Source organism: Mauremys reevesii, linkage group 1, assembly GCF_016161935.1.
Source record: "Mauremys reevesii isolate NIE-2019 linkage group 1, ASM1616193v1, whole genome shotgun sequence".
Lineage (NCBI taxonomy): Eukaryota > Metazoa > Chordata > Testudines > Geoemydidae > Mauremys > Mauremys reevesii.
This window is the reverse complement of record NC_052623.1, coordinates 47,624,532-47,651,200: the sequence shown is the minus strand read 5'-3', so window position 1 is coordinate 47,651,200 and position 26,669 is coordinate 47,624,532. Positions and strand designations below refer to the sequence as shown.

At 43.7% G+C, this 26,669-nt stretch overlaps 1 protein-coding gene across 14 annotated transcripts in view; it reads left to right on the top strand.

Moving 5' to 3' along the window:
* SPATA13 (spermatogenesis associated 13) overlaps positions 1–26,669 on the top strand; it is a 110,770-nt gene that overhangs the window by 40,418 nt on the left and 43,683 nt on the right. For 5 of the 14 annotated variants that reach the window (XM_039496032.1, XM_039496011.1, XM_039496091.1 and 2 more), the window contains one exon: positions 3,653–5,437. The exons of 1 other annotated variant lie outside the window; for it this stretch is intronic. In XM_039496032.1, the coding sequence (XP_039351966.1) occupies positions 3,653–5,437 (1,785 nt within the window). 8 more of the 14 variants (XM_039496025.1, XM_039496100.1, XM_039496019.1 and 5 more) reach the window with 8 other exon arrangements.

Sequence of the window (26,669 nt, the reverse complement as noted above, 5' to 3'; positions counted from 1 at the left end):
AATCCCTAATTGGAAGCCTACTTGAACAAAGTAAGCAGCAATAACACCCAACAGGGAAGGGCAATTGCTTTATTATTAATGTGTACAAATGCCACCACCCTCCTAGTTTAGTCTTTATCTGTTTTGATAGGATGATAATTAAATTCAAAACACAACACAACAAATAGCCCCACTTTGTCTCTTGCAGGGCGGAAGGCGATGGAAAGGGGCATCAGCCCCTTAATTACTGTGTGCACAGCACTTTGAAAACCTAAATCACTCGCTAGGAGCTAAGTATTCCCGTAGCCCTGGGCCTGAGCCAACTTTGTTTTAGTTGCAGATGCAGGGGTGCATGGACTCTGCCTCCCAGGTGGGAGGGGACAGGGGGCCAGCAGCTGGGACACTCCTCCGCCTGTTGGCTTGCTGAGGAAGCTGTCATTGAAACAGGAGCAGTGGGGGGAGAATAGCACCTTCTAGCCCCTCCCTGTAGACGCCAGCTGCAGGCCCACAGCCTGACATAGTAGCTGCTGGGAGATACACAAGGGTGGGTGAGGTAATATGTTTTATTGGACCAACTTCTGCTGGTGAGAGCCCAGCTTACACAGCTCTTCGTCCCCTGCCTCGCCTCTGGCTGCTCCGCACAGCCCCTGCACGCAGCCTTTGAACCCAGCACTGCTCCTGCAACTCTCCGAAGAGCTGCCTCCTCCCCCCGTGGGGCTAGAGTTTCCCTCCCCTCCCTGCTGCTGCCATAGCGATGTGGAAACAGCTCGCGCTGTCTCCAGGGAAGCAAGGCGGGGGAAGGACTCCTTGGAGCTGCTGCTGCTGCGGGCAGGACTGGGAGCGGGGCTGCCCCCGCGGGGTCTGAGTCCTGCCTGCGCCTCCTAGCGCCTCCCAGGTAATGGGCGCCTGCTCCCGCTCCGTCCCCGTACTGGGGCAGGGAGGGGACACCGCTTTCTCTGCTCTCCTAGCTGCGAGTTCCCTGCCGGGAGGATGGGGGAGCAGCGGGGCAGGTGCTTCTGCCCGAGCCAGACCGAGCGGACACTGGCCACACTCGGAAAAGCCCAGGCCCCTCTGGGTGGCTGCGGCATGCAGGGGCTTTGGCTGCCCCACGGAACCAGGCGTGTGCAGCGTGCTGCTTTCTACCGTCACTGTGCTGGGTAAATAATGTTTGCAAGTTAGTCTTCCGACTGCCCTTCATTTGTCTCCTCCTCCCGTAGTTATTTCTCGAGGGACTGGAGAACACGAAAGATGAGCCTCTGGTCTGTACTGGACCCAGTGGCATTATTTTTAGGTGTGCTTCTCCCTGCACACACCGCTCTCCCACCAGAGTAGTGCCAAGGGTGGAGAAATGTTATGAAAAGATGCGTTACTTGGAAAGTTGGATTGTTTTGGGGGGTGAAAACCATGTTGCTCAAAAATCCTCTCGTTTTTGCATGACAATAGAGTAAAAGTAGCAGCAGTTTTGCATATGCAACAAAATGAGGGGCAGGCTTGAACTTCAAGCCGTTTGGATTTAGACCGCTCTTGCCCATTTCTGGTTAACAAAGCTTCTGTTCAATCGTTAGAATAAGCCTCTCCCAGCTCAACTCTTGTAGGCAGCAACTAACCAGAGTGCAACAAGGCAGAGTCAAGCTGAGACAATTTGAATGAGGGGGATTAAAAAATATATGAGGAGGATTTTAAGCGTCACATCGAAACACACTCCATAGGGAACATTTTAAACCTCCATTTAAAATGTATCCAAAAGGAGAGACTCAACTTCAAAAGTCTGGATCCAATATTTTTCAAGACTCCTAAAAGCTTAACATTTGGGGTATCATGTTTGCTTATAATTTGACATGTACACTGTTTACTTATTTATGGTGTGTTTAGTATATATTCATTCTAAGGGGGAAATGTGACCATTAAAAAGCTTCATGCACTTTTGAATGTACTGTACTCCATGTGATGATAATTGCACGGGGTGGGGGAGGGTTGGTACATTTACAACTGAGGCTTCTGCCTTTAATATTCATTGACCTGCCAAGTGTGGAGAGGTGATGGGAATGGCTTGTTTAAACCCTGTGAACGGGGAAGCTTTCTGTCTTCATGCTGTGCCTAAGTGCTTCTTCCCCGCTTCTCTGGTTGCTAGGGGGCTTTTACTTCTTGTTTCAAATTAGCCTTTAAAGTTCACATGACTACTTGAGACCAAGACCTTACATTTAAAAAAAAAAAAACTGACCAAGCTTCAGAGGGTAAGGAGCAGATTTCAGGGGTACTTCTGTCATGAGCTCAGATCAAGTGTAGTAGTATCGTTTATTTTAAATATTCTTAACTGACGCATCAAACACTTTGTATCGTTTATTTTAAATATTCTCTAATAAAATTTAAATCTGTACATTTTCTACTTTATTTTATTTTATGGCCAAGACCCAGGTATCCAGGAATGGGCTGTCTCTGATCCCACTGGCCCTAGCAAAATTTGACAGTACCAAGGAAACTTGCCCTGGCTCTCATGGTAAGGGCAGTAGCTGTTTTAGGTTGAGAGTCCCTGAACTTTTTTAATTGTTTACCACCCTTGTTTAATTTCCATCCCTCCCAGCATCTGTGGATAGTATATGAACCAAAAGGTCAGGAAAGCACAACCCAGTGAACCCTAATTTGTCTGTTTGTAGTACATGAAGCACAACACATGCTGCTTCCTCCCGTGCTCATCTGCATCCCATCCCACCATCGGCTGCCCTAGGTCACTCTTCCAACAGCACATCATCAGGACAGGCTTTTGTATGTCGTTGCCTACTTTTTTACTGCCTCAAATACCTGCTTGTGTATTTTTCTTTTATTAGAGAAAATTACTTTGCTGTAGATTTGACTGACCCTAGGCTTGTCTGCTAAGGAAATTACAAGCTACTTGAGTGCCTTGCATTTATTACTTCAGTGATACTCCATGCATGAGTAAGGTGATCAAAGTTTGGCCCTTGGATAGCAACAAACTATAGAAAATATACATGTTCTATTATTGTTGTATTAAGTCAATAATATCATAAGAGTAGGTGGCACATGATAGGGAATTTATAAGTCTGAAGGCACTCAGTCTTTTTGATGCGAGTCTTTCCCCTTGGTTGCATATATGGTCATGTGTCTTGGAATTCAGGAACTTAGTATTGTGATGAGAAAAATGGCTGGATCTCTCTTCCCCCTTCAGCCCCCCCAGAATAGTATTTTTTTTAAGTTTCCATTTTGCTTCAAGTTAAGAATAAAAGAAAGAGCAAGGGAAGTGCTGAAGCATCTCTCACTGTGTTTCAGTCTTATAATTTTGTTTCTTGCAATAGTTAGTGTAATGTAACGTTGTGCTTTAGAGGTGGGACTATATTTGCTTAAAATGTATTGTTAAACTGGGTAGGTTAACTCACATAGCATTACAGTATATCTGCTCTACTAAGGTAGGTTTGATTATTTGAGTCAGATAAACAAAAACATATTTAAGTTAAATTGGTCTTTTAAATAACTAAACAGAACGTAAGTGTCCCTTTTCTTGTTTAAAGTGAACTATTAACAGCTTTTCCCCGAGCCCATGATACAGCTTTGTTTAGTTAATAGTCCTTGATTTTATTCATAGGGAACCATGTCTCATTTCGTAGGGAATTTTGTGGGGGGAAAATGGCTAACTGCTGGCTTTGTTTTCTTGATGCAGGCAGTGCAGTCTGGAGAGCTCAGTTCACACAGTAGATGTGAAAACAAGGCAAGAAGAGATGCAGTAGATGAAGGGTTGGGACCTGGGACAACTGAGGAAGATGGTATTGTGGATCTGAGTTATAGCACTTTCTGCCCTCATGCTTATGGCATTGAGGACATGACAACATTTCAGAATGGCTGTGGAAATGGCACCACTGTTACCTGTATAGTAATGGATAATAAAGAACCAAGAAGTATAACTAGCAATGGGGGATGCAATAGCAACAGCAGTGCTGAAGAGGAAATACAAGATGACAATCTCAGCCCTTCAAAAATCATGCGCTTTTTCTCTGCCCCTAGGAAACGAACTACCTCCAACTCAGAAAGGCCTCGTTCTCTGATTGTGATGGGCAGCTCTTCAACGTGGAATGCTTTGTCTTCCATTAGAAAAATGGGATCTTTCAAGAAATTAAAATCTTCAGTTCTTCAAGGAATTCAGGCCAGAGAAAGCTCAGATGTCTTAAATGAGAACACTGTGGGAAAACATGTCTCAAATGGTGCAGTGGTGAGAGTTCAGACTAACCGATGTTCTTATTCGGGGCCTTTACATGATTCCCATAATGTAGTGGATGGTTTGGCTTCTGATTGCTCTGATGTAGAGGAAAGTGATGATTCCTTCCTGAGGAATACTCACCGATCACGCAGTATCAGACGCGCCTATGGTGTTGGCCGCATCAATTTATTAGACACTGATAAAATTCAGAGTCAGCAGAACTGCACGAGGCCAACATCTCCTATCACCCAGGAGCCAAAGATCTGTGAAATTTTAGTGAAAGATCCTGAAAACAACAGGGTTATCTACAGGAGAAGCAAAAGCACAGATAGCTTAAACTTTCTGAAAAAGAGCTCGTTCAAACGAAAGTCCACCTCAAATCTCACTGACCTCAAGATTGCAAGTGAAAAGCAAGTGCCACAAAGGACAGTCAGCACTTCCTCTGCTGACTCCGACAAAGCCAGTGGAAACCCAGAGAGACAGTCAAAACGCTGGAAGAGCCCTGTCAGAGCAAAGGATTTTGACAGAGTTTTGAAACTTGTAAGCAATGTTACAGATGTTGCATGGAAGAAAGATGGTGCTAAGAGCATGACTCCTCCTCTGAACGAACAAAACCAGAGAACAAGGCCAAACAGCAGACTACATGACGACTACTCCCGCAGGGTTTCTAGTAGCAATGAAAATGACAGACGGAGGTGCATTTCCCCTGTGTGCAGTCCAGATTCTGCCTTTTCTGGAACTCCGCATCTTCATAGTCCAATTGTTTCTCAGGATACAGACACTGAAACAAATGTATTTACTGGTGAAGCCAACAGCTTCAGGACATTATCATGTGTCTTAAATGATGTTAGTTCCTCACACGCTTTTAACAACTTTAGTGCACTTCCTAATGAAGTGTTTTATGAAGACTCTGATGAACCAAAAAGTACCAGCCAGTTTACGTGTGAATATGAGCAGCCTAGCATTCCTCTTAGGCCCACTGCCCCTAAACCTCAGAGCCCCAGTGCTGAGAAGGTCAAGTGCAATATTAATTTCCATTGCCCGGATCGTCACAGTACATTGTCACTGAGCTCAATGGAAAGCGAGGAAAGAGTTGAGTTACCTGCTCTGAAGTTGGGGAGAAATCCTGTTTGCTTCCAGGACTCAGTGCAAACTGGGTACTATGATGATGGAAATGAAGACAGTGGCATAAGCAGCCACTCTCAGCTGAGCCTCAATTTAGCTTCTGGTACCGAAGAAAAGAAGGAAGAGGTAAGAAGGAAAGCAAACCCCACTATATGTTAGATGTTCATATTGCAAGGTTTATTTTTATTAATACAAAAATGACAACCCGAATGCTAGGAGCTGTTGCAGCTTGTTAATGCTAAAATATGCTGACAGCAAGCAATGATATATTTTTAAATACCAGGTTTGGAAGCTAACATCAAATTATTTTTCCCTGTGTATATTAATATTAAAGAAAGTGTTGGCAGCAAAGCAGTTCAAGTAAATTTTTCAAGGGCAGTTTATTATGGCCTGCAGTTATACCACCTTGTGACGTGATCATGTTGGATTTTACCAAGCTAAGCCAGGACTGGCTGGGTCAGTTCTTGCTGAAGAACACTTAAGTGGAACTCTGTGCAGTCATGTTAATTCAGTAGGTCGCACTCTTCCCTTGGACCAGAAAATGTTAATGTTTGTAGAGCACAATGGGGTGAAAGGCACAACATAAATCAAACCTCTAGTTGTTTTTACTGTGCATTACCAGCAATGATTGGTGGTAAATTAATGAAATATTTGGAGGCATATTTCAAAAGTAGTCAATTATTTTACCTGTAGTTGTCTATTAATGTTTTTAAAATGATGGGTGGAGACTTAATATGTTGTTACTAACTATAATTGATTTCACTGTGCCTAATTAAAAACTTACCACTGTCAATGGATGTGGCCAGTTATATTGCTTCATTTTTGAGTAAATGGGACACCATTAAGGTCTTATGTACAGTGTGGGTTTTGCACTAGGCTGAATCAGTGCAGAACTCTAATGTAGACATCCTGCACCTGTTTAAACTGTGACTTACCTCACTTTCAAAGTACAGCTAGTGCAAGTCACAGTTTAGACTGACACAGCTCATCTGTGCTAAGGGTATACAACTACATTGGTTTAACTGCACCAGTGCGTCCAAAACAAAAACATTACATAAGGTCTCTCTCCCTTTTTGTATCCCAGATTAAAAGTTTATAAAATCAGAAGATTGATATGTCCTGCCATCTCCTGTTTGTCAGAATTAACATTATACTGTCCACAAAAATGTGGAGTGCCTGCGTTAATTACAAATCACAAAAATCTTAGCTATTCAAATTATAGATTTGAGATGGGTGAGGATTTCTTATGTTAATGAAGCCTGATGCCTTTTGTAAAAAGTGACTGTAAATATTCATTATAAGCAGCATCATTCTTCTGGACAAAGTAATACAATTAAAAATAGCTTGTGATACTCAGAATTGTGGTGAAATTGGGAAATGACATGTAATAATGTATATGCATCAGGGCAGTAGAAGAGTTTCTCATTAGAAGTTCTTGGGATGCCAAAACCAGTCTGCTTCATTCTGCAGTCTTCACACCCAGAGTGCACGTGCAGAGATGCTTTTTAACAGCCTGGAGACATGAGAATGCTAATATATGTTTATATGTGTCAGTTGCATTTCCTGGAAGCTATATGCAGCAGTTAAATGACAATTAATGCTACCTAACTGCCATCTAGTGGTGAACTATAACCATGACATCCTCAAGCACTGAATCCAAACTCCTGCCTTCCCCTCCCAAAATAACTTGGCACTGCTGTAAAGACATGTGTTTCTATGTATGTGTACATCAGACATACAGGTTATTACTAAATTATATTTAATATTGTGTTATGTCCTGTTTTCTGACACTTATCTAAACATAACCAAATCTTGACTGATTTTTACCCGTGAGGATGTAGAGTATGTCTGTTAGTTTTCTTTACAGTTTATCTCCTCTTTCAGTTGTCTAAACTGAAATGCACACCCTGCACTAGTGGTAGTTATGTATTTTGAGACATATTAGATGGTAATACCCACAAGAGGCAGATGAACTCAGGAAAATCCAATGGAGTTTCTGACTAATGACCCCCCTCAGCCTCAGGGCATTCAACCATTGGCTTCTCTGCCCATGCCTGTGCAAAGGAAATGTTTCTGTGCCTTTGTGAGGGGGATACAGGCATGGAGCAGTAGCTAATAATGCAAGGAGCAGCGTTAACTTGGTGGATACCTGGATACAAATTGTGAGTGGAATGTGCCCTCCACGGCGAGTGGAAACTTTCTCTTCCCTTCTATTCCTATCTGCTCCCCACCGCATCTAGAGCCATAAAGCCATAGCCACTTCGAGGTTTGGTCTACGCTACCAACTTATGTTGATATAACTACATCGCTCAGAGTGTGGATTTTCCGCACCCCTGAGTGATGTAGTTATACCAGCCTAACCCCTGGTGTAGACCGTGCTATGTCAAAAGGAGGGTTTCTGCTGTCCACATAGCTACTGCCTCTCCAGGACATGGAGTGCCTACGCTGACAGGAGAAGCTCTCCCATCAGCATAGATAGTGTCTTCACTAAGTGCTACCATCAGTGTAGACAATCCCTGAGTTGCCATGGATGGGAGGGAGAGCATGCTCTGTTCTCTCCACATTTCCCAGCAGAGTGGAGCTATGGCATCTTCTTTGTGCCCAAGTTTACAGTCACCTCAGATGTCAGAAATATTTTAAATCTGTGCTTATTCAGCCAGTAGGCTCTATCCTGAATGCCACGTGACAACATGTTGGTTTGAACTTTTGACTGGGATTCCTTCATAGCTTTGCATTCTACCTCTCCATTACTCCCAATGCCTTTATGGCAGTTTCACAGCATTCAGAATAAGCTATCATTTAAGATATAACTTTGGATAGCACAAGTACACAAATCTTAGGATGGAGTCCTAATGATAAATACAACAACCTGATGGGCAAGCCTCCAAAGGTTCAGAGTTTCACTGGATCTTATCTGTACACTTATGCAATGCATCCATTAGCATTCTGTGGTCACAGATACATAATTAAATATACAATACACATCATGCTGAACAGAGATGGGCCCAAGCCAAAACCACAGAGCCCCAGCAAATTTGGGGAAAGTTCAGATCCAGATTTTAACTTTGTGGTAGAGGCCAGTATCTAATACCGTCTAGTTTGAATCTTATACAGACCATCTAAGCATAATTGACATGTTCCTTTGCCTCAGGCCCCAAGCTGTTCTTAGGTAAGTTAGTTTAAGATAAACCCCTGAAAGTTACCTAAATGCTTGTTATCTAAATGTTTTGGGTTGACCTTTTAGGAAGGTCAAAACACCTCAACAGATAGTTTTATGTTGAGGAATTGCCTTGATATGGGGCAGAGGGAATGAGATATTTACTTGGGTAACCTATCTATCTTCTAACAGATAAATCCGCATCATCGTACTTACTAGCACTATTGCTCATGGCTCTGCTGCAGCCTTTTTTGGATCTATTCTTCTCTTTCTCTTGCTATTCCAGCACCTGATTGTTTCCTTCTCCCATAAGTTGGGTGACAAGGACATAACGCACTTGTCCCAAATGTGTTTTTGTTTGAAGTGAGTTATGGGTGATCTAAGCCCTGAGACTACAAGCTGTTCTGCAGGGGCAAAGTATTGCACCCAGGAGGAGCCCCTTGAAGTCAAATGTCAGCCAGTGCAGATCAGCATGAAAGACTGGGGCCCTACTCAGCTACTAAATTCAGGAAGCAGAAGGTTATGAGGCCATCTCTCTCTTTTTGCCTTGTTTTGGGTGCTCCCTAGAGCATGTATCGAATTTCACTACAGATGTCCACTGTCTTTGGTGGATCAGTGGGCAGTAAGGGCTATCCTGGAAACCCCTACTCCTGGCAGTCCTTACCCAAGTACTTCCAACCAAGCTAAGGGGCAACTCATGTTTGGCTAATGTAGATCAACTATAGTACTAAAAACAGAGTACTTATGTGAGCAAGAGTTTGGAGGATCTGTCCCTTAATGAAGGAGACTTCCTTGGTGTCTCTACATTCCAATCTGACCACCTTGTTTCGCTTAAACTTAGCTGAGTCCTGTGTTCTTTTTAGCCTTCTCCTTTCCAAAGGACTGGCAAAAGTTGTTTAAAGGTCAAATAGACTAGTGTTGGGGTATTTCTACACTACAATGGCACTGTAGTATAGCTGCTTCTTGTAGTGACAGAAGGGGTTTTTCTATTGATGTAGTTAATCCATCTCTTTGAGAGAGGATAGCTAGGTTGACCGAAAGCTCATCTATGATGGGGTTTATGTTGACCTAACTATGTTCACAGAGTGTGAAATTTTTCCCTGAGTTGATCTCATTTTTAGGTGTAGATCAGGCTTTAGTTGCCCTACCCAGTCAATTAGTAAGTACTTATCAGAGAACTAGCAAATAAACTCCATGAAACTTTGTTAATCTATATCTGTGACTAAAACTGAAAATTAAGGCCTTGTCTACACATGCAAATTGTCCCGATTTAACTAAATTGGTACAACTCCCCTCTGGGGACACTTAAATCAGCTTATGAATACCTTATGTCAATTCAGCTTAAGTCAGTTTTTTCAGCTATAACTGAGAGTGACTTAAGAGTGTCCACACAAGAGGACTGCACCAATGTAACTGAATCTGTTTAGTTAAATTGGTGAAGTTTTTGTGTGTACAAGACCTAAATTCTCCCCAGCTACCAGGATTTTGCTGCCTTTGCTGAGATCTAGTTTCCTCTGTATTATGCTTTTCTGTAGCACTTGTAACACACATTTTGCTTTCAGCTGTCATCAATAGATGATTAAGTATGATGATGGGTTTGGAATATTTCCCATGCTCTTGGCCTCCCTAAAGATGAGCCCTATGGAAGATGTGGAAATGACAGACATGTTAAATGACTTATTTGTTTTAGTTTTCACCAAAAAGGTTAGTAGCAATAGTTCTAGAATACTCAAGGAGCTGACTGAAGAGGTATCTGAGCCATTAGTGATTATCTTTGAAAAGTCATGGAAAATGGGAAAGATTCCAGAGGACTGGAAAAGGGGCAAATATAGTGTCCATCTATAAAAGGGGAAATAAGGACAACATGAGTAATTACAGACCAATCAGGTTAACTTCAGTACCTGGAAAGATAATGGAACAAATAATTAAGCAATCAATTTGCGAACAAATAGAAGATAATAAAGTGATAAGTAATTAGCAGCTTGGAAGAACAAATCATGTAAAACCAACCTAATAGCTTTCTTGGAGGGGGCGGAGGGAGGGAAAATCAATAGATATGGTATATCTTGATTTTAGTAGGGCTTTTAATGCTGTCTTGCATGACCGTCTCATAAACAAACTAGGGAAATACAACCTCGATGGAGCTACTACAAGCAGAGTACATAACTGGTTGGAAAACAGTTCTGAGAGAGTAGTTACAGTGGTTCACAGTCAAGCTGGAAGAGCATATTGAGTGCTGTCCAACAGGGATCAGTTCTGTTCTGGGTCTAGTTCTGTTCAATATCTTCGTCAATTATTTAGATAATGGCATAGAGAGTACACTTAAATTTGCAGATGATACCAACTAGGGAGGGGCTGAAAGTGCTTTGGAGGATAGGATTAAAATTCAGAATGAGCTGGAGAAATGGTCTGAAGAAAATAGGATGGAATTCAATATGGACAAATGCAAAGCACTTCACTTAGGAAGGAACAATCACTAGCACACATACAAAATGGGAAATGACTGAAGGATCACTGCAGAAAGGGTCTGGGGTCATAGTGGATCACAAGCTAAATATAAGTCAACAATGTAACACTTGCAAAAAAAAAAAAAAAAAAGCAAATCTCATTCTGTGCTGTATTAGCAGGCGTGTTGAAAGCAAGACACAAGAAGGAATTCTGCTCTACTCCATGCTGATTAGGCCTCCACTGGAGTATTGTGTTCAGTTCTAGGGTCTGAATTTCAGGAAAGATGTGGACAAATTGGAGAAAGTCCAGAGAAGAGCAACAAAAGTGATTAAAGGTCTAGATAATATTACCAATGAGGGAAGATTGAAAAACCTGTGTTTGTTTAGTCTGGAGAAGAGAAGACTGAGAGGGGACATAAGTTTTCAAGTACATAAAAGGTTGTTACTAGGAGGAGGGAGAAGAATTGTTCTCAGAGGTTAAGTAGGATAGGACAAGAAGCAATGGGCTTAAATTGCCACAAGGGAGGTTTAAGTTGGACATTAGGAAAAACTTCCCAACTGTCAGGATGGTTAAGCACCGGAGTAAATTGCCTAGGGAGGTTGTGGAATCTCCATCACTGGAGATTTTAAGACCAGGTTGGACAAACACCTGTCAGGAATGGTCTAGATAATACTTAGTTCTGCCACCAGTGCAGGGGACCGGACTAGATGACTTCTTGAGGTCTCTTCCAGTATTACAACTCTATTATTCTAAGATGCACACATTATTGTAAATAGTAACAACGACATACAATACTTTACTGGCTTGATTATGCACTCGCATGTACCATTGAAGTTGCTGAAATTAGTTGCTGTTCTAAATTTGCCGCAGCAGAGGAGACCAAACTCTCTGATGCATAGGCTATGTCTACCACAAGCATGACAGCACAAACTACTCCATTTAAGCAGCCTTAGTGGTAATTTGGGGAAACTACATCAACTTTATTATAATTCAAGCACAGTGCTCTACCTGCAGGACAATGAAGAATTATAAATCTAAAATATAGCAATTGCAGCTCTGTGTAACTAAGGTTGAGTGGTGCTTTTTGTCTACAGGTTAACTATTCTAGGTGCTCTAAAATCCACGTACTGACTTGGACTGTGTTGAAATTTGCTGTGCCTCATGAGGGTGCAGGACAGGGTTAGTGACCCAAAGTTGTAGTCATCTGAGCAATTGGCTCCTGAGATACAGCCCCCTACAAAATCAGTTGTTTACAAAATCACCTTGTTCTTCTAATGTTTTATTGCACACATCTGGGGTTCAAACCATGGCTCTAATCCTCCAGGTTGGCACATACTAGTCATGCCTAAGGCATAATCTACACCTAAAATGTAGATCAACCTAGTTACCTTGCTAAGGGCTGTGAAAAATTTCACACCCTGTGTGCTATATTTAGATCAATCTAATCCTCACTGTAGATACAGCTAGGTTGATGGAAGAATTATTCTGTCTACATACCTACCTACCACGTCTCAGAAAGGTGGATTATGTACATCAATAGAAAAACCTCTTCCCTTGATGTAGGAAGCATCTACACTACAGTGGCAGCACAGCTGCAGCACCATAGCTATAAAAAAAAACAGGAGTACTTGTGGCACCTTAAAGACTAACAAATTTATTTAAGCATGAGCTTTCGTGAGCTACAACTCACTTCTTCGGAAGAGCTCACGAAAGCTCATGCTTAAATAAATTTGTTAGTCTTTAAGGTGCCACAAGTACTCCTGTTTTTTTTGCGGATACAGACTAACACGGCTGCTACTCTGAAACCACCATAGCTATGTCACTTTAGCTGCTGCAGCATAGACATACCTAAGAGAGTGAAATGCACATGTGTAGCAAGACAAGACTCTGTTAACAGCTAGAAGATTTGTAGGCAGTCTGTTGTCTCAGTAATTGGGAGGCTCAAGGTGACATGTTGTGGCCATTGAACTTGAGCTGCACCCAGTCACTGTGAATTTGAGCCCTACCCTTGGCAGCTTTGAGAGATCATGTGCTGTGCACACCAGTTGCTCTCTATCTGCATTCGAGGGGGGCTCCTTTTGGAAGTCTTGCCCTGAGACCAACATTTCTGGTTTAAGAGCAATGCTTTAAAGTGCTCTAAATCCCATGTGCAGACTCTGATTTTGCTTTACAAGTATTGTCAAAGCAATTAGCATTAATTAAATAGATGAAAGAGCCAAGGGTAATGCAGTCATGACTCATGTCCTTCACTCTTTCCTGAACAGTAGGACTGAATGTGATCAAAGAAAAGCAAGTTGCAGGGTCTTTTGGTCAAAGGGTTCCTGCTATACATTCTCCACAACATGAGCTGCTCATAATATTTTCAGATCATTATAACTATTTCGATGCCAAGCTAGGGCATGAGCGGGATTGGGGCAGTGAGTGTGACTGTGGGGTGTATTGGATCAGTGCAGGGAGTGTAGAGTTTGGGAGGATGCAGTGTGATGGCTCTGCCCCTTTGCCAACCTTTAGGGCTGTTGTCCAGCACAGCTATTAACGGGGCCAGCATATCCCTACACAACAATCCTCAGTAGTACAAGGCTCATTCAAATGCCGTGTTTCTGAAAACCCCGTTCAGTGGCTAGAGCTTTGATGGAGAACTGAGTTTCCAGAAAAATAGTTTTTCTATGATATCTCAATGAATAAGGGATGGTCTTCAAAGGGACTTTGTGCACTGGGAGCTGAGTAGTGCTGACAAAGCAGGAACATAGTGGGGAAGGGGGAAAGCTGAGCATATTGACAATGATATGCTCAGGGAAAGGGAAGTGAAGTCATCTCTGCCCTCCTCCTCCCCTCCATGGCTGCCTCCTGATTAGGGGAAGGAACCTAGAACTCCCCTGTCTCCAGCAGCGAGGGAGTGGTTCCAGACTCACTCTTCCCTCCTGATGATGATGCTTCTGAAGGGAGAGTGAGGTCAGAGGAGTGTAGTTAAGCTTTGTGGTAGAGGATATAGAGGTGCTTCAGCTCAGCCCTACTGAATGTCCTCACTTCTATACACCCCCCATTTCTGTCTTCCTTTCAAAACATGCCCCCACGGTGCTGAGCCCAGGATAGGGATCTGGGAATGAACATGGTCAGTGCATGCAACAGGCACACAGTGCTGAGAGGAGTTAGGGAGCTGAGAACAGGCAAGCTTATGGCATAAAACAGGCATACAATACAATGCATAGATGAGTGAGGAGTGGAATGAACATGTTCAGTGTGTGGCATAGTATATAGTACTGAGATTGTAGTTTTCAGCTGAGAACAGGCGTGCTGGGAGCATTCAGCAAACCACATTGCTGAGACCAAGGCCTCATCTATGCTAGAAAATTAAGTCGTCTTATCTACAGTGCTATGGGGTGTGAAAAATCCACACCCGTGAAGGCTGTAGATAAGATGACCTAACCCCCATTGTAGGCAGTACTAGGTCGACAGAAGAATTCTTCCATCTATCTAGCTACCCATCTCTCATGGATGTGGAATGACCTATGCTGATGGGAGAATCAACTCCCATCAGCATAGGTACTGTCTACACTGAAGTGTTACAGTGGCCAACTGTAGACATACCCCAAGGAGGGAGGATGGAAACATCCGCTGAAATGCATGGAGCTAACTAACAGCTTACAACCAGGAAATGAATAATTAAGGTGCACACCATGCCCACAATGCAATCTGAACTATGCCCTCTACGAGCAATGCCCAACAAACCAATAAGACGCATACTAGCACTACCCCTACAGATGCTACAGGACATTGGGGACTACAGCATAAGAGCTCTGTAAGAGAAAGTCTAACACACCTCTGTGCAAAGGCAAACTTTGGGTTTATGTCAAGCATGGCAAACAGGAGCTGCCTACACTCAAACACTGAAGCTATGTCTACACTACCGCGGTAAATGGACCTATGCAACGCAACTCGGAGTCGACATACCTTAGGTCAAGTTACCGCGGGGTCTACACCGCAGGGGGGTTGATGGGAGAAAATCTCCTGTCGACTTACCTTACTCCTCTTGTCGGGGGTAGAGTACAGGAGAGCGACCGGCAGTCAATTTGGCAGGCCTTTACTAGACCCGCTAAATTGGCCACCGGTGGATAGGTCTCAGGGCATTGATCTCAGTGTAGACCTGCCCTGAGTGTACTTCACACAAACCACCTTAGACTTACAAAATATTTCCACCCCTTCAGTTTTGCCCAAAGGTCCTTTCTGAGACACTGCCCTCACTTACCTATTGTTAACCATAGAGACCACAGTCATGCATACCACTAGAAAAACTGACAATCAGCGGCACCTCTACTGACGCAGCCTACAGAACTCTGCTGAAATGAGGCAAACTTGATCCCTCAAGGTATGCATGCCGGTTCTCATAGCACAGTAACATCTCTTCTAACCCACTCCAACTAATCTCTCCACCATTCAATACAGCTACATGTAACCCAGTGAATACAGCCAGACCATGTGCAGATAAATGCTGCAGTTACCTTTTGAACACAACACAACACAATAGAACCTTCTGATAGTGCTTTTTCGTATCTACATATGGCATCAATTGTACTGAACCATTCTCAGTGGCTATTCCCAGCTCCAAGGGGAAGAGAGAAGATTGAGTTACAGGGTTGGTGTGTACCTTTTCATTTCCTGGCTGTCAGAGGTTTGAGTGCAGCTGATTGTGACTTTCTGAAGACTTGCACTTTCAGGTCATTTTTAAGGGGCTCCTGTGACCTCACAGCTAAATACAAACACTCCAGGAGCTGCTACATGCAGTTTCCTGTCTGGCCTATAAAGGCCACTGTGCTGCTTACACTGCGGGCAGCAGTAGTAGTAACTGCCTGCAATCCTGGAGTGCTCTTGTGCTGAGTGGAGTGTGGCAGAGCCCTCAACCATGTGCACCAATGCAGCAGAGCTGACACCCTCCCCACTTCCAACTCCAAACTCAGTGGCAGCAACCTCACCCTTGCACCACAGAGTAGGATGTGGGAGTTAATGGAGGTTGGTTCCCTGGGCAGTCCTCACCCCTGCAGGCTATAGGCAGAAGCAGCTAGAGCCAACCAGAGGATTGGGGCCTGAGGAGTGGTAGGCTGCATGGTGGGAGGTTGGGTATAGAATCAAGAGAATCTGCTGGAGAGGAGTAGGAATGGAGGCCTGTGGGAGCCAGGATTGGCTCCTGGCAGTGGGGTAGGGTTGCCAATTTTGGTTGGCCATATTCCTGGAGGTTTCGTCAAATGTCATAATCTTTAATTAAAGATTAATCTTTAATTCCTGGAGACTCCAGGACAATCCTGGAGGGTTGGCAACCGTATGGAACAGTTTGCATATGAGGAGAGAGCAATAAGACTGGGATTTTTCAGTTTGGAAAAGAGATGACTAAGGGGGAATATGGTAGAGGTCTATAAAATCATGACTGATGTGGAGAAATTAAATAATGAAGTGTTATTTACTCCTCCTAACACAAGAACTACAGGTCACCAAATAAAATTAATAGGCAGCAGGTTTAAAACAAACAACAGGAAGTATTTCTTCACACAGCACCCAGTCACCTTACGGAACTCTTTGCCAGAGGATGTTTTGAAGGCCAAGACTATAACAAGGTTCAAAAAAGAGCTAGATTAATTCATGGAAGATTGGTCCATCAATGGCTACTAGCCAGGATTGGCAGGGATGGTGTCCCTAGCCTCTGTTTGCCAGAAGCTGGGAATGGGTGACAGGGAATGGATCACTTGATGATTACCTGATCTGCTCATTCCTTCTGAAGCAACTGGCATTGGCCACTGTCAGGCGACAGGATACTGGGCTAGATGGACTTTTGGTCTGACCCAGAGAATCAGGAGATCTGGGTTTCTAGCTTTGCTACAGATTTTCTGTGTATCCTTGGGCAAATCACTTAACTTCTTTGTGCCTACTCCCCTATCTGTGAAGTGAGGATATTTCATACAAAGATGATTTCATTAATGTTGGTAAAGCATTTTGAGATCCTCAGATGGAAAATATTATCTGCATCAATAGGGATAACTGTGCTATCCTGCATTAAAACCACTTTAGAAACCCAGGGTCCAATTCTGTTCTCAGTTACATCCACGCAACTAGTGCTTAATTTGTGCCAGGGCTGAGCCAAACCTCTAGGTTTGCTGTGTCAGCTATGAAAGTTAAAAAATTGATTGAGCGCCGGCTAGGATGACCAGATTGCATAAGTAAAATATCAGCACACATGGGGAGGGGGTGTCACAACCCTAGGAAGCTGCGAGGGTGGCGTACGACCTTTGCTGCAACCCCCACCACAAGCCACGGGGCAAGGGCTTATGGCCCCAGCTCTGGCCCCTGGCAGAAGCCACAGGTCATGGGCGCAGGGCCCCGGCTCCAGCTCCCGCGCAAGCCATGAGACAAAGGCACAGGATACCGCTTGCAGGGCAGGGGAGTGAAGGGTCTTGGCTCCAGCCCCAGCCGCAGTCACAGAGGGGAAGCCCACAACCCTGCCTTCAACCCCAGCTTCAGCCGCTGACCGTTAAAGCAAACTAAGTCAGGGAAGTCCAGAATCAGTGACTGCTGTGCCCTCCCTGACTAAATCATAGACTTAGTTGTAGTCCATATTTAAACACACAGATTTATTTGTGCACTAAACAACCAGGTAAAGGGCAGGGGTTTTTATTCAGTCAATAAATCAACTTCACAATTTGCATACCTCCCAGGACATTCTGGAGGAAAAACAGATGAACCTCAACTTTGGTAGGCCCCTCACTTTGTTCACCGTTTTCCATGTAGGAGAATGGCATCCATAGAGATTTTGGGCACTCATCACTGCCCAGAGAAACAAAGTAGCACTTAACAGCCTGCTGTGTATTTACAAGCCTGTTTACAACAGGGAAAAGACTCAACCAGTGTGTCGGAACATGGCATAGCAAAGTGCCATATCCACAAAGTCAAACATATCCTTCAGTGCTGCTACTCTCTTAGCAGAACTGCTGAAATGATTGAACATCTTAATCACCAGTGTCTCAGCGTCAACTTACAGGTTATTGCTAGTGTGTTTCATGCCGTTGTGCTCAGCATGGGCAGGGCAGTTTGCAGGCAAGGTATTTTTGTTTTGTTTTTTTTCAATTCTGGTACACTGATTGTCGCTTTCCATAATTCATGTTTGCATTATCAGCACAGTAGGAAGACACTGTTCAGGTCTAGTTTGTGTGCTATAAGTTTTTCAAGTAATGTGGTGCTTATTGCTTCTGCAGTCTCTTTGCTTTGCTCATAGAAGTCCAACATTTTATCTTGGACCCCATGTTTGGGTATCCAGTATCTCAGTGATAAGGGGTAAATTTTCACATTGCCCTTGTTAGATGCATCTGTGGCTATTAAGAACTAGGGACCGTCTGGCTTGCTGAGGTCTTTTGAAAATTCTGTTGAGAGTGGCAACAGCACATTTTTGATTAATGCCTTTCCTTTAGTTCAGCCACAGCTTACATGCTTCGCAATTATTGAATCTGGATACAAGGTAGGCACCAACTGAAGTTCACAGTCACACGAGCGATAGGAGTGTTGATGGACTACTATGTGGTAAATTTGAGTTAGCTCAGCAGCAATAACCTTGTTACTGAAGGATTCATTTGGTCTGCAGAAAAAATTTAAGACCAGAGTATTGCTCTTGTGAGTCTTGGTGTTTTGTTCATGATTTTTTGAATCAGCATGATGCCTAATATTGGACTCACCGCCATGGCAAATGCTAAATTCCTTCCTGCAGTCACCTCACCTCCCGGCTGGGCTGGTGAGTGTGGCCAGGGCAGGGGGCAGGGCATGGGGAAGTGAGTGTCTGGGAGATCTGTGGTGTGGTGTGGGACTGTGAGGGGGTGGAGGGTAGTGGGGGGATTGTATGTTTTGAGGGTGCTAGGCAGTGGGGGCCTTTGTGGGGCACTGTGTAGTTGTGGCGGAGCTGTGGGGAAGGGCACTGGGTATTGGGGGTGGGGAAGATCTGTGTCCCAGCAGTGCTTACCTGGGGTGGCTCCCGGGAAATGCCTGGCAGGTCCCTCTGGTTGCCATCCGGGGGGGGGTCTTCACATGCTACGCCTGCTACAAGCGCTGGCTCTGCAGCTCCCATTGGCCAGGAACCGTGCCAATGGGAGCTGCGGGGGCAGGACTTGCGAGCAGCGTGCAGAGCCCCCAGCCACTTCTGACCCTAGGAGCCAAAGGTACCTGGCAGGGGTTGGGTCCCGCCAGCGCTTACCTGGGGTGGCTCCCGGAAAGCAGCTGGCAGGTCCCTCTGGCTCCTAGGGTTGGGGCGGCCAGGGGGGTCTGCACCCGTCCCCCAGAGCTCCCATTGTCTGCAACAGAGCCGGCGTTCATGGCGGGTACAGCACACGGAGACCCCCCTGGCTGCCCCTGTGCCTAGGGACCACAGGGTCCTGGTGGCCAGTTCCCAGGAGCTGCGCAGAGCCAAATAGGGAGCCTGCCAGCTAAGGTGACCAGTACACTCCAGCCCCACGCCAAAATATCGGGACAAATGGCATCCCGACTGTGCATTGGTCGGGACATGGGACAAACAACTAAATATTGGGTCAGTCACAATTTTATCCGGATGTCTGGTCACCCTAGCCCCGGCACCTCTTTCACTACATATTAAACACTGCATGCAACCCCATTTTCTTCACTGAGGTTTCATAGGCATAATTAGCAATTAAACCGGTGCAAAACATTTTTAAGGTAGACAAACCCTAAGAGTAGAATTTGATTAAATCACATAATTATCATTTACTATTGATTGCACTTCCTGGGAAAGAATGATTTAATTACAATCAGGGCTGACGAGAGGAGGGGAAGCTGGTGCAAATTACTGGTGCCTGGCGGTCTGGAGGGGGGCCCGGGGCCTGGCTTCATCGACCCTGTTTAGCCAGTCCGCCCTTGCTGGGGAGCCTGAAAAATTTTTCTCACCAGGCCCGAACCCACTCTCAGAGGCCCTGATTCCAGTGCTTTAAAAGCCTTGTTTTAAATGACAGTATTGGTGGTGAAGAGTTGGGAGGGGGGAGAAAGGATATGCTTGTGGGAGTTGCATTTAACCATAAGGAAAACCTGAACACTTTTATCCTATGTATGAAATGGAATGTTTAATGCGGATGATTAAGTCATGGTAAAAGATGCAAACAAAATCTTGATTGTTGTTGTTTCTGTGTAAAGTAAAATATATTCATCTGTGTGGTAACAATTGGTATATTGACTATGCCTACACTAAAATCTATTGAAAATAGTCTGTCTTCCAGACCTAGTCAACTGTGAGTTATTGCACACTGGTATCACTCCAGGCTCATTGTAGGAATGATTGTTGCTCCTGAAATTTTGAAAGAATGCAGCAGCTTTGTGTTTTCTGACATGGAAAACCTTCACAGTAGTCAGTTTGATTATATCTGTGACCCTTTACTGCCTTGTAAATAAAATATTGATCATATCTATCAAATATAAAATGACCTTTATGACCTTAACAAGCAGTTATGTGTGTGAGCTTCAGCTAAAGTTTCCTGCCACTGTTTAGCAACAAGAGAAAGAGCAAAGGTTAGCTCCTATAATTTAACTGGGTGGAGATACTTTATCTGGCCTTTTACAGTGTTAAGTGTAGATGATAAAATTATTTATGACCATGTTGTTCCCACGTGCTCATGTACATTGTGCCGGGGCATATGGTTTGTAAAACCTATTCTGACATTACTATTGACTTCTTAGTATTTGTCAGCTCTCAGACTCCACAGGAACATTGAGTCCTTAAATAGTCAGCAATTATAACAATGGGTTTGTGGGAATAAGAAGGTCCATACGTTTTCACACATTACTAAATACACGCTAAAATTTTTATTTAAGTTATCAGAATAATCAGGTAGCTACATAAAAAAACATTTGTTTTTTCTTTCTGTTGGTTTGTACGCTATTTGAGTGTCTGCCTTGAGCCTTTTGTCATATATGTGAGGATGTGATGGATTATCTACTGCAAGTTTTCAGTGAAAACATTCAGTTCTGAAACGTCTCAAACTGCTCTCATCTGTTTCTCACTCACTCTCAGTCAGCAGTTTTATCTTCAATTTAGCTTACTAAACCTGCTTATAAGTTGCCATCAGAAATTAATATATTTTTTTTACATAGGCATTATTAGATTTTTATCTCTAGTTTCCCTGAAAGTTAGAAAAAGAATGCTGATTATGTTTATTTTTAAATAACGTTTTCAATGAAAATACTATGGCTAAAGGCCCTGTCCATTATAACTTGTAAATTAGTTTGTAACTGATTAGGCCATATAGGATATACTGTACACTTCTTGTTCTACCTACAGACTTGAGGGACTGTAACAGGGTGGCATGCCTGTAAGGCTGGAAGGCCTGCAGCTGGTCAACCTTGATTACTAAGGAGTGTGCTGTGTTAGCAACCTGATGGGGCCTGATGAAGGACAAGTGATTCCCCTGTAAAGGGCACCAGGAAGATGTGGGGAATGATCAAGGATCAGAGAGTGCTAGAAGTGAGTGGGCTCTAGCAGAGAATCGGGCCTGGGAGTGGCCTGCCAAAGCAGGAAAGGCCCCAGGCAGGAACACCTGGGAGGAGGAAGAGAAACTTTTGTTTTGTGTGGACTTTTGGATGGACTTTGTTCTGGGATTTTAAGTTCTGTGTGGAGTTAATTTTATATGAAAAAAACCCAGTCCTCAAGGAGGGGTATTTTTGACCACATAAAGCCTGTGTGAAGTTTTATTTGAATAGTCCAAGATGAGAAACTGAGACAGGCTGCTTGTAGCATGACTCCAGGTCATATAAGATGGCGTACAGGAGGATTCTGTCTTGTTACAAGGCAGCAGGTTTAAAATGAAGGGAAGTACTTCTTCACACAATGCCATCAACCTGTGGAACTCATTGCCAGAGGATGTTGTGAAGGCTAAACGAGTAACTGGGTTCAAAAAAGAATAAGGTAAGTTCCTGGAGGATAGGTCCATCAATAGCCAAGATGGGCAGGGATGCAACCCCAAGTGCTGGGTGTCCCTTAGGCTCTGATTGCAAGAAGCTGAGACTAGATAGTAGGGGACGAATCACTTGATAATTGTCCTGTTCTGTTCATTCTCTTTGAAGTATCTGGCATTGGCCACTGTTGGAAGACAGGATACTGGGCTAGATGGGCCATTGGTCTGACCCAGTATGACCATTCTTATGTCCTTATATTCTAACATTAAAGGTATTTATTTACTTTCATGCTACCATGACTGACAACTAGAAAAACAGTTGAAGACAGAGCCAATTTTCCTTTGACAATTAATACTACCTGTGATGGGGTATATCAGACTCTCTGAGGCCCCCTGCTGGAGGCCTCATGCCCTGCCACCTCCCACCCCAAAAAAGGGCAGCGGAGAGGGTCTCCAAACTGCCTAGAGGGGCTGTGTGGGATCCAGCCAATCAGGGCCCAGCAGCCTAGTATAAGAAGAGCTGCAAGGCCGCCAGATGGAGTTCAGTTCCTTGCTGGAGCTGTAGAAGTGTGGCTGGGGTGTGGCTGGCTGACAGAGCTACAGAACCTTGGACAGGGCAGCGCTGCCAGAAGCCAGGGAGAACGAGAAGGAGCTTTGAGCTGGTTGCTGAGACTCCATTAGGACGAGGCCAAGAGCTAAGAGTGAAGATGGCGCAGAGCTGCGAGGAAGTGCCCCAGGGAATTAGAGAAGCCATGTGACATAATTAAAGGGACAAAGCAGATGGCTGCTACCTACAGGGTCCCTGGGTTGGGAGTAGTGGGCAGGCTTGGGTCCCTCCTCTCCCCCGCCCCTATTAGCCACTGGAGGAAGTGGCCTGGACATTGAAACACCCCAGAGGGGGAACTGAACTATAGTGGCCCAGCTGGAGAGCTGTAACCAGGACGCCCCAGAGGGCGAATACATTGTCTCCAGGGCGGGAGCCCTGGGGCACTGCCCGATCCCATAGCAGGGACACTCTGAGAGAGAGAGAGTGTACAGGCACACACACTCAGCCAAGGGGGCACTCACGAGAGGTGAGTGTACCCCGTTACAGTGCCATTTGATTAGCTTTGTAAACCTCCGCACATTCATCAACACAAACAGCAATATTTTAGAAGGTACAAAGAATAGCTACATGTGCGTGGGAATCAAAGTAAGAGTAAATTGGAAAATGAAAGAGGCAGAGTTTGAAACATCTAAGGCCATGTCTACACTACCATTTATGTTGGCAAAACTTATGTCGCTCAGGGATGTGAAAAAAGCCACTCCCCTGAATGACATAAGTGGTAGTGTTCACAGCGCTGTGTTGGTGGGAAAGCTTCTCCTGCCAACATAGCTACTGCTGCTCATTGGGGGTGGTTTAATTATGTCAATGTGAGAGCTCTCCTGTCAGCATAGAATGGCTACATGAGAGATCGTACAGTGCTGTAGCTGCATCAGTACAGCTATTCCACTGTAAGGTCTCTACTGTAGACATTGCCTAAGAGAGTGTTAGCCAGTGCTTACTTCAGCAGTGCAGCATGGAGCAAATGTGAAAATTTGGAGATACTGAAATGGAACGCTGTGAAAGTTTCTTTGTGGAGCCAGACAGATTAGATTGAGAGCTGTTAATTCAATACTCTAGTGAGAAATAGCTATGGAGTATAAGGGGAATGAATTCAGAGATACACCTTGAAATTTGAGTAATAAATTGGATCCTGATGGAACTACTAATGTTGACTTTAAAAGAGAATCAACTTATACTCTGATGATACCTGAAGCAAGATTGAAGAAAGGCTAATCTTTCCGAGAATAGGAAGCTAGCTGCTTCCCCACAATATCGTATCTGGTAACAGCAAAGACCTTTGCTGATGTTCTCAGGGCTTATGGACACAATTATACTGGTATACAAGTGCTTATACTATAGCATTTTCCTCTCCAGGAATAAGCTGTGTGGCTATAAGGCACTTTTATATCAGTACAACTGTGTCTACAGTAGGTCTTTTACTGGCAACACCCCTAAAAGACAGTTATACTGGTAAATCTTTTAGGAGTAGATCAGTTCTTTCTATCACACCAACAGATCTGGCAGCAGAGGACTCATTTGGGCAAAACTCCCACAGAAGACAAAGCGTGGGACTGAATGTATGAAGTCACTAGTTTTGTCCAAGGGTATGTCTGCACTACGAAGACTACACTGGCGTTGGTAGGGTGCCGTAGCTAAACTGGCATAACCCTGTAATATAGATACAGCCTACACTGACTGAAGGGTTTTTTTCTGTCAGTGTAGGACCACTGCCTCCCCGAGTGATGGTAGCTACATTGACAGAAACATTCTTCTGTCAACATAACTGCATCTACATTGGGGGTTAGGTCGGCATAGCAATGGTGCTTAGGGATGGGTTTTTTTTCACACCCCTGGCTGATGTAGCTATGTCAACCTAACTTTTAACTGTAGACGAGGCCTAAAGAATGACTGAAGAACTGGTCCTTATCTAGCTATAAAAGCTGAACTAAGATTTAAGCTGCTAAACGTCTGATGCTGATCTTGTTTACACTGATACTAATACTTATAGCAGTAATAACTCCACTTAAGTCAGTAGAGTTATACATTGGCTTGGCATTGGTAAGTGAGGTCCTAACTATGGAACTGCTGTAGCTTGCCTCCTGCCTGTGAGATCAGCCAGCTCACAGACAAGAGGTTAACAGTGAGATATTACATAGTCATAGAAAGTAATGGCTCTGATTTAGCAACTGTTCAAGTAGGATGATGCGTTTTTAGGGATGCTGTCATGGTGAAAAAAAATCAAAACTATGGAAATATAAAAAATAAATAAATGGAGTGTTACGAGTATTGTTTAATTCCCCAGACAACTTTTATTCTCCCACTTTAGTGCAAATAACTAGAGCTCTGCTTGAACAGTGATTATGTTTGTTTGTTTTTTTTATTATCCTTTACAGTGCTTGGAAGAATCCTGGGGACTTGACAGTGTAAAGAGAAATATAAGGCCCCAAAGAGTTTAATTTTAGATGTACGTGATGTGATGAGGGAAGGGAAGAGTGGACAGATTTGAATACAGTATTTGCTGTACAAGAACAGATCTTTCAGCCTAACTCTCTAATTTTCTTTTTAAGACATTTTGTTTTTAAACTTTGTAGGAAGGTGAAACTTCAGCACTCCAAGGAGTTAAGGTCTCCCTCAAGCTGTGCCTGCTTTGGGGATTTTCTGAAATTTCCCCAACATTAGCTTTCTCCACTGGTGCTAGCCGTGAGCGCTAGTGTAGAGCGACTGCCAGTGTTCTTATCGTTATGTGATGTAGAGCTGCTCTGGGCAAGGACAAAAGCCTTGAGCCTTCTCTACACTAGTACACTATAAAACACTACTGATTCCCCATTGCTAGCATTAATAGACCTGCTTTAGAACTAGATCAACAGTAGGATAATTTTGGATACTCCGGTGTGGATCCATCCTTAGTGAGACCTTTAATTCCCCTGGAGTGTTGAAATTCATCCAAAGGTGGTGGTGGTTTAAGTTATACTGAAATGGTGCACAGGTGTGTGCCGGACTCACTGCACAAAGGTGATTTTCACCCTACATGAAGCAGTATGCACACCTGTAGTGCTCTTTACAAATGCTGATGATAGTAATGTATGTGGATCTGATCTCACTTATACCAGTATAAAGCAGGAGTAACACCTTTGAAGTCAGTTGAGTTACACCAATGTAAATGAGATCAGGACTGGGGCCCAATGGCTTGAGTCCTATACATACTGCACACATCTGAGTTATCCCACTGATGTCACAAGTCACACTCATACTTATATGCTTGCAGGATTGGGGCTGCCTGCTAGATAATGAACCCTTTAATCCCACTGGTGAGCAATTGCTTGTATGAGTCCTCTGACATCAGTGGGACTACTTAGCAAGTAACTGATCACTAATGGGAGTGAGATTATGATTTTGGTTTTGGGAGGATTATGTTCTTTGTTGCATCAGTGCTTTATGTTATCGATTACATATCTAGGCCTAAAAATAGACATACTTTAGCATCATGTATTGGAAAACAGAAATTAAGCACTACTATATGGATCTGCTACTGTACTTTAGGTGGAGTGCTGCAAATGGTGAACAGTCTGTTTGCACAGGTTTATTGCCCAAGATGGGAGTGTGAACAGCTAACCTTATTTACACCAGTTAGATTAGGAGATGATATGTGACGTGTCCTTTCCTTAGTCTAAAAGTACAAGGTCATGGAATGAAAGCTTTGCCTTACTAGTTGCACTGCAGGTCTGTTCAGCTGTATTTTTCTCTAAGGAAAAAAAAAGTAAAACAAAAATATAGAATGACTCGAGTCAACTCCCTGCTCTCTCAGTGTGTATGTGGAGCTCCATTACCCGTGTCAGACCCTAAGGTAGGTCTTTCTAGGATCTTATTTAAATCTGTGTTCTGCTGCTGCTATCAGAGGAGTAGTTTTTAAATGCCAGCTCCTCAGCTGGTGCAAACTGACATAGCTCCATTGACTTCAGTGGAGCTAACCTTATTTACACCAGTTAGAGTACTAGCCATTAGCTAGAATCTATAGATTTGTTTAAGATCAGTTTTATTTGTTCTCTACAGAAGTTGCAATAGAATTCATAGTTTACCTATTTGCTCTATTTATAATAATACATTTTATATTGTCAGTGGAATAATTTAGTGCAGAATGTTACCTGTATTGATTCCCCCCTCTTATTACAATAATCAGATTAAATATTTAGACCACAAGGAACAATTCCTTCTAGTACCTAAAATTATTGCACACAATCATGC